This window comes from Archocentrus centrarchus, unplaced genomic scaffold (assembly GCF_007364275.1).
Source record: "Archocentrus centrarchus isolate MPI-CPG fArcCen1 unplaced genomic scaffold, fArcCen1 scaffold_45_ctg1, whole genome shotgun sequence".
Classification (NCBI taxonomy): Eukaryota; Metazoa; Chordata; class Actinopteri; order Cichliformes; family Cichlidae; genus Archocentrus; species Archocentrus centrarchus.
The window spans coordinates 1,089,002-1,103,998 of NW_022060271.1; the positions used below are offsets into that span (position 1 = coordinate 1,089,002).

Genomic DNA, 14,997 nt, shown 5'->3' on the forward strand with positions numbered 1-14,997 from the left:
GGCGGGGCGCACCTGTACAGGTCAGAGACCTAACCCCAGTAAGTGTGTTTGAACTGTGGGAGGACCCACACAGACACGGGAGCACACACACACACACACTCCACAGAGAGGCCCGGGGCTGGATTCAAACCCAGGACCTTGTTGCTGTGAGGCAGCAGTGCTAACCGCTGCAAACCGACGCTCCAAACCTCTGATGGATCAGCAGAGAGTCTGACAGCCCAGTCTCTCTGTGCTTCATTCAAACCCTCATGCAGCAGCAGTGGAAGCTGCTGTTGACCTGTGGAGGGATCAGCAGCAGCTGTGATCCCCACAGCATTTAGAACTGCAGCTGTTTAACCAGGACGCTTCTGGAGCATTGCAAGGTTCTCCAAACTATGAAAACGGATCGGAACAACACCAGAAGAAGCAGATCAGTCAGAGTCCAGCTGAGGAGGAACAGCTACACCGTTACAGCTACACTGTTGCAGCTACACTGTTGCAGCTACACTGTGCGCTACACTGTTAGAGAATGCTCTCAGAGCCAGCTGAAACCTGCAGTTTGATGTGGAGGCTCTGGGGTCCTGCTGCTCTCTGCTCGGCTTCATAACCACAGATCTGCCACCTCTGCAGGTTCTTCATGTCCAAGACAAAGAACTGCAGCTGCAGCCTGTCACATGACCTTTAGGGTCCAAAAAAGCAGACGAGCCTGCATCCACCCTCCACCTGCACCACCTCCAAAGTTCAGTAAATCTGTGGAAGAACCTTAAGCTGAATCTAAACATGTTTTATTTCAGGATGCTCTGAAACAGCAGGGCGAGCCTCCTCTGTGGAGGAGTCTGATAGGTTCAGATCATTTTATAAAACATGGAACAAAGCACGCAACTCTTATTTCACTTGCACAAGGGGGGGAACGTCCTCTAAGCTCTCTCAGAACGAAGAGGAGAAGATCTCAGAAGGACGGCCTCCTTCACAGCTGTTTTATTTCACTCGCTCACATGATTACATCACGTATGTTTACACAAAGCTCAGGTAACAACATCACTCACTTCACATGATGTAATTGTGTGTGTGTGTGTGTGTGTGTGTGTGTGTGTGTGTGTGTGTCCTCATTAAGATAAAAGGGACAACAATATAACATAGAAAACAAATGATCAACTTATAAAAACTGAAGCTATGATAATTCATAACAACCAGAATAAAGTTACATAAAACAATTCCAACAGAGTCTGTATTAAAGGAGTAGAAGAAGAACAGCCTCAAAGCTTCTGTCTGTCTTGTATAAACTCTGTTTCCCACAATGCTCTGTGTTTCAGTGTTGCCCTGGTAACTGCCCCCCCTGTGACCAAAGCTGCGGGCGAACCCTGGGCTGTCGGAACCACAAGTGTCCCTCAGTCTGCCACCAAGGTATCTGATTACATTTACAGGGCTGTACTCGAGTGTTTTCTGACTCCTTACAAACTGCACACACTCTGAATGTTTCCACTGCAGTGGAGGCAGCACGGATGTCATGAGTGGACTCACAGAACATGACCTCATCTAACTAACAGAGCCAGCATCTCATCACAGTGAGGCTGAGAGGCTCAGACACACACACACACACACACACCACACACACCTGGTGCAGCAGATGTGGTGCCATCAGAGGGGCTGAGGTTACTGTGAATACTGGAACTGTTTCCACTTGTCAGCCTGAAGCTCCATAAGCTGCAGTTCCTCTGACGTCCACCAGAGGCTGCAGCAGTGAGTCTGTCCCCACAGACTGCAGTGTTAACATGTCCACATATACAGCACACACACACGCACAGACACACACAGGATGTCACATCACATTCCTGTCTGTCACATTGGTTGTGAAGTGTTGAAGGATTCACAGCTGGATGAAGGTCAGAGGTCAAACTGAGGAGAAAATTCTGGCTCAGAACACCTTCTCGTTTGTGTGTGTGTGTGTGTGTGTGTGTGTGTGTGTGTGTGTGTGTGTGTGTGTGCGTGCGTGCGTGCGTGCGTGTGCGTGCTGACATTTCTTCCAGCTGATAGCACAGAACACGGAGCTGAATGTTTGGGAAAAAGCTGACCTCCGTTTCCTGCTGATCATCATTAATCCCCTTTAACACTGTTGTGTGTGTGTGTGGTGTTGTGTGTGTGTGTGTGTGTGTGTGTGAATAACAGACAGCTTCCTGCATCTATTGTTTCCTGATCGGGCGATAACAGATCGTTTATTCATCCGTCTCCCTCCTGATTGGCTGAATAGATTAAAGTTAATTTATTTGTGTGGCTGCGTGCTGATTGGCTGCTCTGACCTTTGAAGAGGGAGCAGGGAGAAGGTCACACTCCTGCCAACGCACTGCCACACAGATAACAGCTGTACGTGTGTGTGTGTTGTCACATTTCAGTTGAAGGCTTCAAACTTTGAGCTGCTGTTACTTCTGGTAACTCTGGGAACTCTGGAACAGCCGTGTTTCCCTCTGATTCAGATCTTGTTGTGGGGGGGGGCGAGCTCAGTGAATTATTGAATGATGGTTTATAAGTTTTTCCCAAACAGCCCGACATAATCAGCTGCCTCATCGACAGACTGGTAGATGATGATGATGATGAGGCTGATGTCACCAGATCTGTGACAGAGGGTCTCAGGATGTCCGTTTGCTGTGGGGTTCATCGAGCAGTGACCTCTGACCTCCAAGTCTGAGGCCGTAGGTCTTTGCTGGTGAAGGGTTGGGTGGTGTTTGTGTCTGTGGGTTCGATATGTTCTCGTTGCAGAAGTAAAGGCAGTAAAGCGTGCAGCAGCAGGTATTGTCCACCCTCGAGGTCAAACACGAGTCGATCCTGGTGGTTTTGTATTTGACCCGCTGGTCCACAGGATCCATTTAAATGTAACCTGAACTGTCAGTGTGATCACCGATGTCGGCTGGTCGAAGCCGAAAACTGTTGCAGCCAATCACGTGTCACCTTATGAAGCACAGCACTGAGCTGGCCGTGAAGCCTCCTGGATGCTTCCTAGCTGAGGTGTTTTGAACATGTCCTAATGGTTGGTTTGGGACCACCTTGGGTTCCCTGGGAGAGCTGGAGGAGGTCTGGGCATCTCTGCTTAGACTGCTGCCCTCACAAACTGGACATACATGGATGGATGTCTGTTAGGTTCGGACCACCGTTGAATAAAGACAGACACAGAAACCCGTAGTTGATCTTTTCACCTGCAGGGAGAGTCTCAGTCAGCTTACACCCGTGTGCGTGTCTGAAAGAGAGTCTGACTTCCTTCTTCCTGCCGGCTCTTTTATTTTAGCGTCACGTGAGTGTGTGGGGGTGTGTGTATGTGTGTGTGACGTCAGGAAACAGGCGTTACCTGCTTTCCTCACCTGGAGGGTCTGGGTGTGCGTGAGTATGTTTTGTGCTTACAATCTGATGGTCATGTGCATGTTTATGATGAACACATTATGATACATAGAAAAACAGTTAAACGTTTATCTATTCTAACAATGTCCCAGGAGTCTCATCCTGTGGATGGACTCTTATCTCCACCATCCTGGACAGCAGCTGGTCATACTTGTTCTATCCTGGCAGCCTCAGTGAGCTCAGCAGCACTTGGATCAGTTCTAGCACCAGCTCAGAAGAACCCTCCAGTGGATCTCCAGGCTGCAGCTGTGGTCCAACAGATGCTCCCTTTGAAACCTGAATGCACTGATGATGCCATCAGTGGTACAGAGTCTAAAATAAGCAGAGCTCCTGCTGTTGTCCTTTAGAGGAAAAGCATCTGTAGCTCGGGTTTATCTGCAGGAGCTGAGAGCCTCCCACTCAGTGCTATCTGCTGCCAGCACTGTTATTTTAATGGGCCTCTCACAGCAGAGTGTGGACTGACAGCCTGCAGGCAGAGCAGCAGATTATCTGAGGCAGCCAAACACATGTTGATCAGAGTGGAGGAACCAGTGGAAACCCACACTAGGATGCACCCAAGCATCATGTTCTCCTTATTTGGTTTGAAGTGTTTAAATGTTAGTGGGCTTGCCCTTTAATACAGGTGTGTGTGTGTCACCCTCAGGTAGCTGCTATCCGTGCCCAGAGTCGGTGGAGGTCCGGGGTGCGTGCGGCTCGACTGTGCTGGTCGTCCCCTGTGGCCGTGAGAAGACCACCAAACCGCCTCGCTGCAAGGAGACCTGCAGGTAATAATCCCCTCTGACACAGGTGTGTGTGTGTGTGTGTGTGTGTGTGTGTGTGTGTGTGTGTGTGTGTGTACCTTCAGTGAGGACTGTAAACACAGCTCAGTGTTTTCCTGCAGCCTTACCTATCAGTGGTTATGAGCGGGCTCCTGGGAGCAGCCTGATTAAAAGCTGTCAGTGAGCCACAGTGGGTTATCCTTCAGCCGGCTCTAATTGTTTTTATTAATTACGGGCTCCTGTAACGAGGCGCTGACCCTTAACGAGCTGCAGGAGCCTTGTTGCTGCACCAACAGCATGAGTTAGAAATGTCTTAATCTGCTGTCCTCAGGTGTCCTCCGTCCTGCCACCACCCGACCAGAGAGGCTCACCGCTGCCACCCCGGCCCCTGCCCCCCCTGCAAGCAGGCCTGCCTGCTGCCCCTGCCCGGCTGCAGCCACACCTGCCCGCGGCCCTGCCACGACCTGGTGCTGGTCAAGTCCCAGCAGGTAAGGGACCAGCTCAGGTCCTCGTGTATGCTCTCAGGGGTCAGACTGTGGTCAGGGTCTAATTAGAGACACTGAGCTGAGGGTGAGACAGATGTGGTGATGTGTGCTCAAAGGAGCTTTGCTGTGTGTGTGTGCAGCACTGTGAGAGTTTCAGGTCAGGGGTCAGTGTGTGCCCACCCTGATGTGGAGGGAACAGCATCCACCAATCAGCTGCTCTGAAAGCTCTGTGATGTCACAGCTTTACTGTGGATGATCTGCTGTGCTCAGAGGAACTAGATGCTCAGCTACACTGTAGTACAGCTGTGTTACTGTGTAGCTTCAGAGCAGCAGATAAATCAGTGTGATCACCTGACCCCAGGTTTAGGGTTAAACGCTGACACTGACGTACTTCTGCTCACATGTTGGTCTGTGGAGTGTGTGTGTGAGTGTGTGAGTGTGTGTGTGTGTGTGTGTGTGTGTGTGTGTGTGTGTGTGTGTGTGTGTGTGTGTGTGTGTGTGTGTGTGTGTGTGTGTGCGCTTGCTGAGTGTGGGACTCCGTCCTCAGCATCTTATCAGGAGCTCCATGAAGCAGAAAGTTTCCAGCTGCCTATCAGAGACCAGCTCAATGTTTCTGTGCTCCAGGTTCACTTAGCAGGACCGTGGGAGCAGCCGTCTGAGCCGGCCTTTGTCGAGAAGGCTCTGCCCTGCCCGCCGTGCCAAGTACCCCTGCCAACGTAAGACACACACACACACACACACACACACACACACACACACGAGGCAGGCCTCTGGTTACTGAGCTAACGTCAGTAGAGGGGTTCATACCTAACCTCCAGCGTAGGTGGTGTTTCAGACAAGAGGTCAGCGCATCACTGCCTGCTGACCAATCAGATCTCTGGAAAACACCACCATTGGTGGAGGTTCCATCAGACCTCAGAGGGTTGGAGGAGGAACGTTGTTCTGGCTCTTTTCCTGCTCTTCAAACTACTTTAATGATCTAGGAGTTTAAAATGTTGTCCTGAGTTTAGACTTTTTGGTCTCACCTGGACGACCAGGTGAGCTTTGTAGTCTCAGGCAGTGTGACAGCACCGGGGCTGCAGCTCAAACACCACAACTGTCCTAAAACTGAAGCTACTTTCCTTTAAGCAGCACCTTAATTCAGTGTAATTACAGTCGGACCCTCCTCCACCGGAACAACAGGCGGCCACTCAGGAAACCTGTATTCACCCCCCACTGAATTAAAGTTTGAATTTCAGTCTTCAGCAGTTGCTGGAGGCTGAGAGGAGGGTGCAGACTGTTCTCTGGGCCATCACAGGACCCTGGAGGACCTTCATGTGAGCACCCTGATTGGCTGATGTTGGGCCAAGAGAAGCCAGGTATCAGAACCATATCCTGGATATGCTGAACTTGCTTCTCAGTGCATTGAGCAACAAGTCCCTGACGTTTGTGAGCCTGATTATCTGCAGGCTGATGGAGAAAACGTGGTCACATATTTGTGATCGTCTAAGAATAAACATGGAGGAGTTGAGTGTGCAGAAACATGGAGAACAGGAACATCAGAGCTCCAGCGATGAGCTTACTGTGGGTCAGATTTCCCAAAATGAGATTTCAGTGGAAACATGATGTAACAGGCTGAGCTCCCTGCACACTAAAGCACGAGCTGCAGGCCTCCTAAATTATTCAAGTGTTTTCATCATGTGGCGCCCAGAACCTCCACACACACACACACACACACACACACACTCACACACACACTCAGAGGTGCCGTCACGAATCATTAGACCTGAGATTAAACACAGTCAGCCTGCCAGCTGCCTGCAGCTCAGTGACGCAGTCAGCAGCCAACATCAGCCATCTGTGTGGGTGTGTGAGAACCAGCGTGAGCTTTTTGTTGCCCCATTATTGCACACAATCACACACACACACCATGTGGTGTGCTGGTCCTGCTGCAGTTGGTGGTCTGCAGCTCTGCGTTGGCCTCTCAACCAAAGCGGTGAAGGAAGCAGAGGTTCAGTGACGGCTGGAGGGAATGAGGTCCCTGTGTGATGTCACAGAGTGGAGGTGAACGGAGGGTCAGATAAAGACCTCAGTGCTGTCTCACCATCATCCTCAGGATTCACATGAACCCACTGAGGGGCCATCAGGTGTGGAATGAGTCTGATCTAAAAGAAGTGACTGAAGGTGGTTAAAGTGTTTCAGATGAACAGGAATAAACTGAGTTTGAGCCGAAGCAGCTGGAAGAGAGTGGACGCTGCCTTTAATTAGTGCTGAAGTTAACGAGGAGCTGAAGGTGTGCAGTGAGGATGCTGTGAGGGATCACACAGAGGTTCATACTGTGGATCATACCATTGAAAATAAGAGCAAAGAGTGAGCAGCTGGACAGGGAGCAAATGAACTGATGTGTGGAAGTGATGATGATGATGATGATGTGAAGTTTGTGAGTCAGCAGATGTCAATCAGCTGACTCAGTCTTTGTCTTTCAGGGCCTGTTTTGGAGAACACGAGGTAAGAACCCGCCTCCACCTTCACTTCACCTGTATCGATTTCTGTTCCTGATGATGAACTTTGACCTCTTCTTCCTCTCTGGTCTTCCACACTCACTCACAGCGTGGCACACAGTCTGCACGTATCTGTCTGTGTGGTGATTCATTACTTCCTCCCTCCACTCCTCTTGTTATCTGTCCTACTTTCCCACCGTCCTTCCTCTCCTTGATGTTTTCTTTCCCATCCCGTTCCCTCGTTCCAAACGCGGCCCGTTATTAGTTTGTCCTTCTGACCTCCTGTTCCTCGTCCACTCCTTCCTCCCTACATTTATCTGCCGTGTCCTTTTCTGTCGCTCTGTTAATGCTCTCTCCTTCCATCTCATTTGGTGCTTTGGTATTCAGCACGCTCGTATACAGATGCTCGTTCACCTCCAGACGAGGTCATCAGATGCTCGTGGCGAGCAAGACGTCTGTACTGAACTGTGTGTGCTCGGCAGGTCAGCCCGGTGCCGTGTCATCGCCGGGGTCGATTCTCCTGCGGCCGACCCTGCGGACGACCTCTGACCTGCGGCAACCACACCTGCAGCAGAGAGTGTCACCTGGTGAACGACAGCAACCCGGTAAGGACCTGTTCAGGTGTCTGCCAATGAAACGGCAGAAACCACATTCTGGTTTGTGTTGCTCGTGGTGATCTCTTGGTTACTGATGGGTGTAAAAAGTGCTTCAGATTAAACCTTCAGAGGCCTTTCAAACGTGTGCTCGAGTCTTCTTCCAGAAGCTGGACCAGACCCCACAGGACCACCACCCTCCTGTGGAGCCCCTCCTCCTCTTTATTGTTTACACACCTTCAGTGCAACATTAATCTTCTCTCTCCGTCTCTCTGCAGTGTGAGGTGTGTGAGGAGGGCTGCTCTAAGCCCCGCCCACCCGGCTGCCCTCACTCCTGCCCCCGCCCCTGTCACCCGGGCAGCTGCCCCCCCTGCAGCCAGATGATCCGCCAGCGGTGCCACTGCAAGATCAGCCTGCTGTACTTGGAGTGCACGTCAGTACACACACACTGAGCTTCCTGTTATTGATAAAAACCATGACATCAGGTTTATTATATCAACACAACAGCTGATTCACACAATGACGTAAACAAAAGGAGAGCGACTGAAAACATGAACAGGAATCACGTGAGACGACAAAACGATTCAGTGAAAGTAGGACCGAGGGCCAGAGTTCAAAGGTCCATCACTCCTCCTGTTCAGGGTTGTGGGGGCTGGAGCCTACCCCAGTGTTCAGGTACCTGGGATTCTCCACCTTCCCTTGAACAGAGGAGCTGGGCGGAGCTTGTGACGGCCTCGTCTGCAGCAGTGTTTTCAGGGTGCTCGATGGTAATGCAGTTAGAAAGTCTTCCATCAGGAGAGAGCCAGCTCAGTCTGTGTAACTTTGGTGTCTAACAAAGGAGCCTGCTATGCAGACCTGTGCAAAAGTCTTGAGTCTCCCCTCATTCTTTGTTTTGATTGGCTCATGGGTGCAGAGATTTAAACATGTAGATGTATCAAAGGCACGGACGTTTCCTGTTAACAGCATGAGATGCTGTTCATCCGCTGTAGAGAGTTTTTAGGCCTGCCACGGCTTCTTCTGCCCTGCACTTGATCAGTGCCTCAGTTTTTAAGGACACGCTGCACACATGCTGAGAGATGCTGAGCTTTCAGCTAACAGCTGTTTGGGGACCACCCTGATGCTGTCACACTGTTAGCTTCTTTGACGTTGTATTATCTGCAGTCACGGTGGTGGTTCAAGACTTTTGCACAGCAGTGTAACTCTGTAGGGTGTGCCACATACAGTGTTCAGAGGATGTCAGCATTGTCATTGTGTTATTGTTAGCACAGGACCTGCGATCAGAGACAAACCTGTAACATGTGCTGAGCCTACGGTGGCCCTGAGGACCAAAACACTGCAGAGTGGGGTGTTTTTGTCACTTCCACTCTGACTGTGGTCCTGTGAGCTCTGGGGCCATTTTGGCTCAGTGGTTTCCAAATGGTGCCGTGAGGCCAGGCTTGTGCCAGCTGTTTGTTTCTAAGTGCAGCTGCAGCATCAGTGCTGTCAGGGGACAGTTTGATGCTCTCACACTGAAGTGATCATTAAGAGCTCTGCTGTGGACCATCGCCTCATCTGAGCCGTACTGTGGAGTTTATGCACCTAGAAGCTGTTTGCACTATTACACAGCAAAATGAAACCACAGTGCTGAACTAGCAGCAACGAGGGGAACACGATTAACCCCCCCTTTGATTAAACTGTCAGAGATGCCGGGTGGAGGGGATCATGAGTCTGTGCTACATCGAGGCTCAGCCTAACAGAGGAGCAAACTACTCCCAACACCCACTGTCCTCTATACTTGATGCACTGTGGCAGAAATGTGGACGGAGGTGAGGGAGTGTTTTAATTGGGTGTCAGAGTTGGAGGAAGAAATGAGCCACGCCAAGCAGCTTCGGCCCTGTGGCTGCTGGGAAGGTGGGTACTGGAGGTGGGTGGTGTAGGGCTGCACCTGTGGATTATTTTAGTAATCGAGTATTTTATTGATTATTCCATCCACTAATCAGATAAACAGCGGTGGGTGGAGCAGTTACATCACCTGCTGATCAGGTGGTTGATGAAGGACCTCCAGCTGTTTCCCAGTACAGGGTTACCATACCATCTTTATTTATAAAGCACTTTAAAACAACCACAGCTGACACAAAGTGCTGTACATTAAAACACAAATAACAGTTCAACAACTCTTTCAGGTTAAAAAATAAAAAAAACAGTTTAAAACTAGATCCCGCTGGAGTTAAAAGCCAAGGAAAAAAGATGGGTTTTAAGACGAACTTTAAAAGTGGACAGTGAAGGGGCCGCTCTAACCTGCAAAGGCAAGTCATTCCATAACTTAGGACCAACAACAGAGAAAGCCCTGTCCCCCCTGAGCTTCCTTCTTGATCTTGGTACCTCCAAGAGCAGCTGGTCTGCTGACCTGAGAGACCGGCAAGGTATGTATGGGTGAAGAAGCTCAGAGGTGGTTACTCCACCTGAGCTCACCGTCTCAGTAATGGCTCCGCCCATTTGCACGTAAAACAGCTGCTGCTGTTGTGTTATCAGTGTGTTTAAATTACTCGAGGAACCGCTGCAGCCCTGGTCTGGTGTAGACAGCCAGGTTCTCCTGGAGAGGGCGCACCTGGTCAGGTAGGAGAAGAAGCCCTGCTGAGAGCAGCGGTTATGGAGTCCTGACCATGAGACCCAGTGTTACCTCTCACAGCAGGCTGATCTACAGACAGCCCTTCAGCTCTGTGCTCAGCTTTGGTTGGTGCAGTGTGTATCTGTGGGTGCTGGCTCCAGGTTATCTGCAGCCTATCAGCTCCGAGCAGCCAATGAAGCAGCTGTGTTTAGTCATGTGATTGATGATTGATGAGGCTGGCTGTTCTCTCTCTGCAGGAAGCTGACTTCAGTGGATGAGCAGACCAAAGTGCTGCTGGGATCGTGCAACAACCAGTGTCCCAAAGAGGTACGAGCACCGACCTAACTCCATCTGTGGAGGCCCATTGCATCATGGGACGAGTTTATCAGCCTTTAAGTGCGGTCACCTGGCTCTCAGTAAAGTGTGTGACTGCTCCTTTTTCCTTTCTTCTTCCTCCCTCCTCCTGTTTCTCTCCCTGATCAGTAACAATCAGACACAGCAGTAACACAACCGTCCTCTCAGCTCTGATCACTGCACCGAGGCGCCAGCTGTCCCAGCCTCTGCTCCGGCTTTGCTTTCACCTGGGACTGATTCAGGGCTTTCATGCTGCCACATACTCACACACACAGACCCACACACACACACAGACAAATATTTGAAGTCAAATGTTTGAACAGTCTGTTGGTTTGTGTGTCCTTCTGTCAGAAGACTGTTTTCATTCAGCTGTAACCTAAGCTCTGAAAAGCCAAAACACACACACAGACCCACAGAAACACACACAGACACACAGTAACACACAGACTCACACACAGACCCACAGAAACACACACAGACCCACAGAAACACACAGTAACACACAGACTCACACACAGACCCACAGAAACACACACAGACACACAGTAACACACAGTAACACACAGACTCACACACAGACCCACAGTAACACACACAGAGCAGGAATAACAAACATGTGCAGCGGTCCTCACAGACTCTCCTTCTGCAGGCTTCAGGTCGTCTCAGCTCAGCTGTTGATGTGCAGTGGAACACAAAGTGTGGGTCAGAGTTTGAAACCCTGCAGATGGTTCTAGCCTGAGAGTCAGTGCAGCTGTGAACAGCTTCTGTGGCTCATCCTGCAGGTCCAGCGGTCACAGCTTCCATGCAGACCGAGCCTGAAGAGCATGTCTGAGTGCTGCTGTGAGTGAGGCAGTGAGGCTGTAACACACCTGTGAGGATGAGTTATTATTATTTAGCCTCAGTCCTGAATATGTGGACCTCAGGTTAGAATAAACAGAGTCCCATCAAAGCACTGAGATGGCTCCTCTCTGCTGTGGAGGCTGAAACTCCTCAGTAACCATCACAGACATCACTGTGGAGCTGGTGTGTTGGCAGTGTGTCAGTTTGTGTGTTTGTGTGAGCTGTGATCAGCTGCTGAAGGGTCTGTGGTCAGAGAGCTGCACAGCCTCAGTGCTCCTCTGGAACGGGTTACCTGCTTTACACAGAGCTCTGTGTGTGCTCACTGAGGCTGCAGAGCAGGGTGAGGGGCCCAGCTTTAATCTGTGTGTGTGTGTGTGTGTGTGTGTGTGTCTGCAGCTGAGCTGTGGCCATCGCTGTAAGCAGGTGTGTCATCCAGGTGTGTGTGAGGAGAAGTGTCAGCAGAAGGTGAAGCTCCGGTGTCCCTGCAGGAGGATCAAGAAGGTACAACAAATACTCACACTCATACACTGTGGCCACTTTATTAGGAACACCTGTAAGAAGGCTGCTCAGCATGTAAACATGAGCCTGTGATGGTGAACAGTTTGTTCTGTCCTTGGTTATATGATGGACCATCATCAGCCTCGTCTATTCAGAAGGACTTAAATCAGTGTTAGAGTTAAACTTCCTGCCTCGCTGTGCAGATTCACATCCACACACAGAGCTGCTGGTTGCTGTGCTGAGGGTGTGATGACCTGCTGGTGTAAACAGAAACAAACTGCTTCAGGAGAAAAGCTCAATATTTCACACAGCAGAAAGTGCATTTATCCTGAGTGTAACCCAGACCTCATGGAGGTCCCATGATGCACTGTTTCTTTCATTCACCTCTTTTTACTGTGTGTGTGTGTGTGTGTGTGTGTGTGTGTGTGTGTGTAGGAGGTGCTGTGCTCGCTCTCAGCTCAGTTTGCTGTGGAGTGTGATGATGTCTGCAGAGAGCAGCAGAGGAAAATCAGCCAGGTACACAAACACACACACACATACCTGCACAGCCACTGAGGGATTCACACACTCTGACACTTTGTGTGTGTGTGTCTTTAGCTGAAGGAGGCGGAGCAAAGAGCGGCTCAGGAGGAGGAGCAAAGGAAGCTTCAGGTGAGCGTGCAGGTGCTGAGCTCATTCAGGCTGCACCTTTGTGTGGTGCCAATCGTAACACAATCAGTTACTGAGTCCATGTGATGGTCTGTGCAGGAGGAGCTGGAGGCCTTCGAGAAGCGGCAGCAGCGAGGAGGGCGGAGGAACAAGAAGCGAGGGCGGAGGGAGGAGGTGGATGACGAGCAGTCTGAGGCGAGGAGGTGGTGGAGGAGGTGCGCCGCCTTCGTCCTCGTCCCACTGGGTGGCGCTCTGCTGTCGGCCGCCGCCTACTACTACCTGCAGGAGTCGGGCTGAGCAGACGAGCGCTCGCTTCGACTCGTGCTGAGCCGAGTTTAGAAACACGACACTGCGTCACGTTTCAGAAGCACGGCTCCGCCTCCTCCTCCTCCAGTGAGGAACCGTGTTGGGTTATTGTGTGGAAGCAGAGAAGCCTGAAACTGTTCTGCTTCATTTCCTGTCAGTTTGCGGTTGCAGCTCCAGCCTGGAGCCTCAGTTCTTCCTCAGCTTCAGTGGTCGGGTCTCTCTCTGAGGACAGGGTCACGGCCTGATTACAGCCTCGTTTATCATCAATGATGTCATAGAATGCAGACGCTGCCTCTGAGCATGCTCAGGTCAGGCAGGCCATGAGGTCAGCTGCTACCTTCTGCACATCCACCCGGGTGATATGTACACCGCTTTGTCTGCATACTCTAGCTGCTGCCTGTGCAACCTGCTTTGCAGCCCACCTCTGAGAGGATCTTCCTGCTGCACAGAGCAGCAGGAGCTGGATGGAGGCTCAGACTGAGGTTTGAGACTGAAGCTGCAACAACAAACAGCCTAATTACTCATGTTTTTGTCCTGTAATCTGCCTTCAATATTCTCTCTAATGGTTTTTTAATGTGTTTCAAGTTCCAAATGAAGATGAGTGTTGAACACTTTGACACTGCAGCAACATTTAATTTTAGTTATTAATGTTTAGTTCCCTTTAAAGCTCGTTGTTCTCCCTGGTGTGTAATCTTTGTTTGTAGAGAGCAAGAAGCTCCTGATTGGAAACGTAAGGAATCAATCATGTTTATGAAAAGTAGTTTTTGGATTTAAGTCATTTTTCTTTCCTTTTTTGATCTTTTTTTTTCTCCAAAGATTTAAAGAATAAATATTAAAAACACCTCATTTGGTCATTTTAACTGATGACATCACTGCAGTTCTTTTGAGAGGAGCAGGTTTGTTCATCAGTCTGTTGAAAACCTGTGCAAGAGGTTCAGGTTGTTTGGGACATGTAGGAAAATAAGAAGCTGAGAGTCACTGTGTCACACCTGTGTGTGTGTGTGTGTGTGTGTGTGTGTGTGTGTGGCTGCTTCTCATCAAAGGGAGTGTCCTCCTAATTGAGCCCGAGCACACGGCCATGAATGAAGACCATCCTCAGAGCATCTGAGAACAGTTTGGTGAAGGACGAGTACTTCTCCAGCGTGATGGAGAACTGTACAGTGAGGCAAACTGATGACTCAGTGGCTCCAGGAGTAAACATGATGCTCCACCAGCTTCTGTTCAAGGGAAGCACAAATATTTCCTGTTTCATGGAAGTCCAGAGGAAGAACGCCCTTTGGCTCCTCTGAGGTTTTCAGTGGGATCCACCCGTCGCTCGTCACGTACGTCTGACAGAGACTCTGCATAAACCAGGTCACCGTGGTTACAGCCATCTTTATAAACATGGAGCTTCCCAGCAGGATACGAGGCTTCAGTGACATCAGTCGTATACATGTTAATCCCTCAGTATGAGTCTGCACAACCACTTTAATGTAGCAATTACAGTATTTGAGTACTAAAACTTGTGTACTAATAACTAGGATCACTACTTTATGCACATAGGCTGTACACAAATGATGGACACAGCACTGTGACATCACTCTGGTTTGCGGACTCCCTAATTGAATCTTGGTTCTTTGAAGCTGTGGGTGGTGGTGGGGGCGAGGGTCTGTCTGAAACATGCACTGAGCGCGCTCTCTCTAAACTTCCTGTTTGTTCAGTGTGACCTGAGCTCAGACAAACTGACTGAGGTTCTTCTCGTACACGGTGAAGCAGCATTTTACCCCACAGGACAGGGAGCGTTCCTGATGCTGCTACGACCATCAGCATCACACACGTTAACATGCAGCAGGGCTGCTGTCTGCATGTTTCAGCAGGAGAGGACGCTCCCCATCCAGCTTTAGTGAGCAGGGCCCCCTCTGACTGCCTGCCCCCGAAACGGCCCTGCAGCTGTACTTTTAATCAGGGGCAACTCTTAATACCCTTAATGCTCCTGTTTACTGTCATCCACCCTAGCTGCACACTGTGACCTCCACCCAGCTCAGTCTCTTACTGCTGCCTGTGTTTGTTCCCATGGGACCTCCATCCATCCATGCACCCACC

At 50.2% G+C, this 14,997-nt stretch overlaps 1 protein-coding gene across 1 annotated transcript in view; it reads left to right on the top strand.

The window, feature by feature from the left end:
• LOC115777211 (NF-X1-type zinc finger protein NFXL1-like) overlaps window positions 1-13,757 on the top strand; it is a 14,579-nt gene extending 822 nt beyond the window's left edge. The window contains exons 2-13 of the mRNA XM_030725047.1: window positions 1,293-1,383; window positions 4,010-4,130; window positions 4,456-4,612; window positions 5,234-5,325; window positions 7,075-7,096; window positions 7,572-7,694; window positions 7,961-8,115; window positions 10,527-10,596; window positions 11,860-11,964; window positions 12,397-12,477; window positions 12,559-12,612; window positions 12,709-13,757. Of these exons, the coding sequence (XP_030580907.1) occupies window positions 1,293-1,383; window positions 4,010-4,130; window positions 4,456-4,612; window positions 5,234-5,325; window positions 7,075-7,096; window positions 7,572-7,694; window positions 7,961-8,115; window positions 10,527-10,596; window positions 11,860-11,964; window positions 12,397-12,477; window positions 12,559-12,612; window positions 12,709-12,906 (1,269 nt within the window). The 3' untranslated portion in view covers window positions 12,907-13,757. The remainder of the gene's footprint in view (window positions 1-1,292; window positions 1,384-4,009; window positions 4,131-4,455; window positions 4,613-5,233; window positions 5,326-7,074; window positions 7,097-7,571; window positions 7,695-7,960; window positions 8,116-10,526; window positions 10,597-11,859; window positions 11,965-12,396; window positions 12,478-12,558; window positions 12,613-12,708) is intronic.
• Window positions 13,758-14,997: the final 1,240 nt, after the last annotated feature.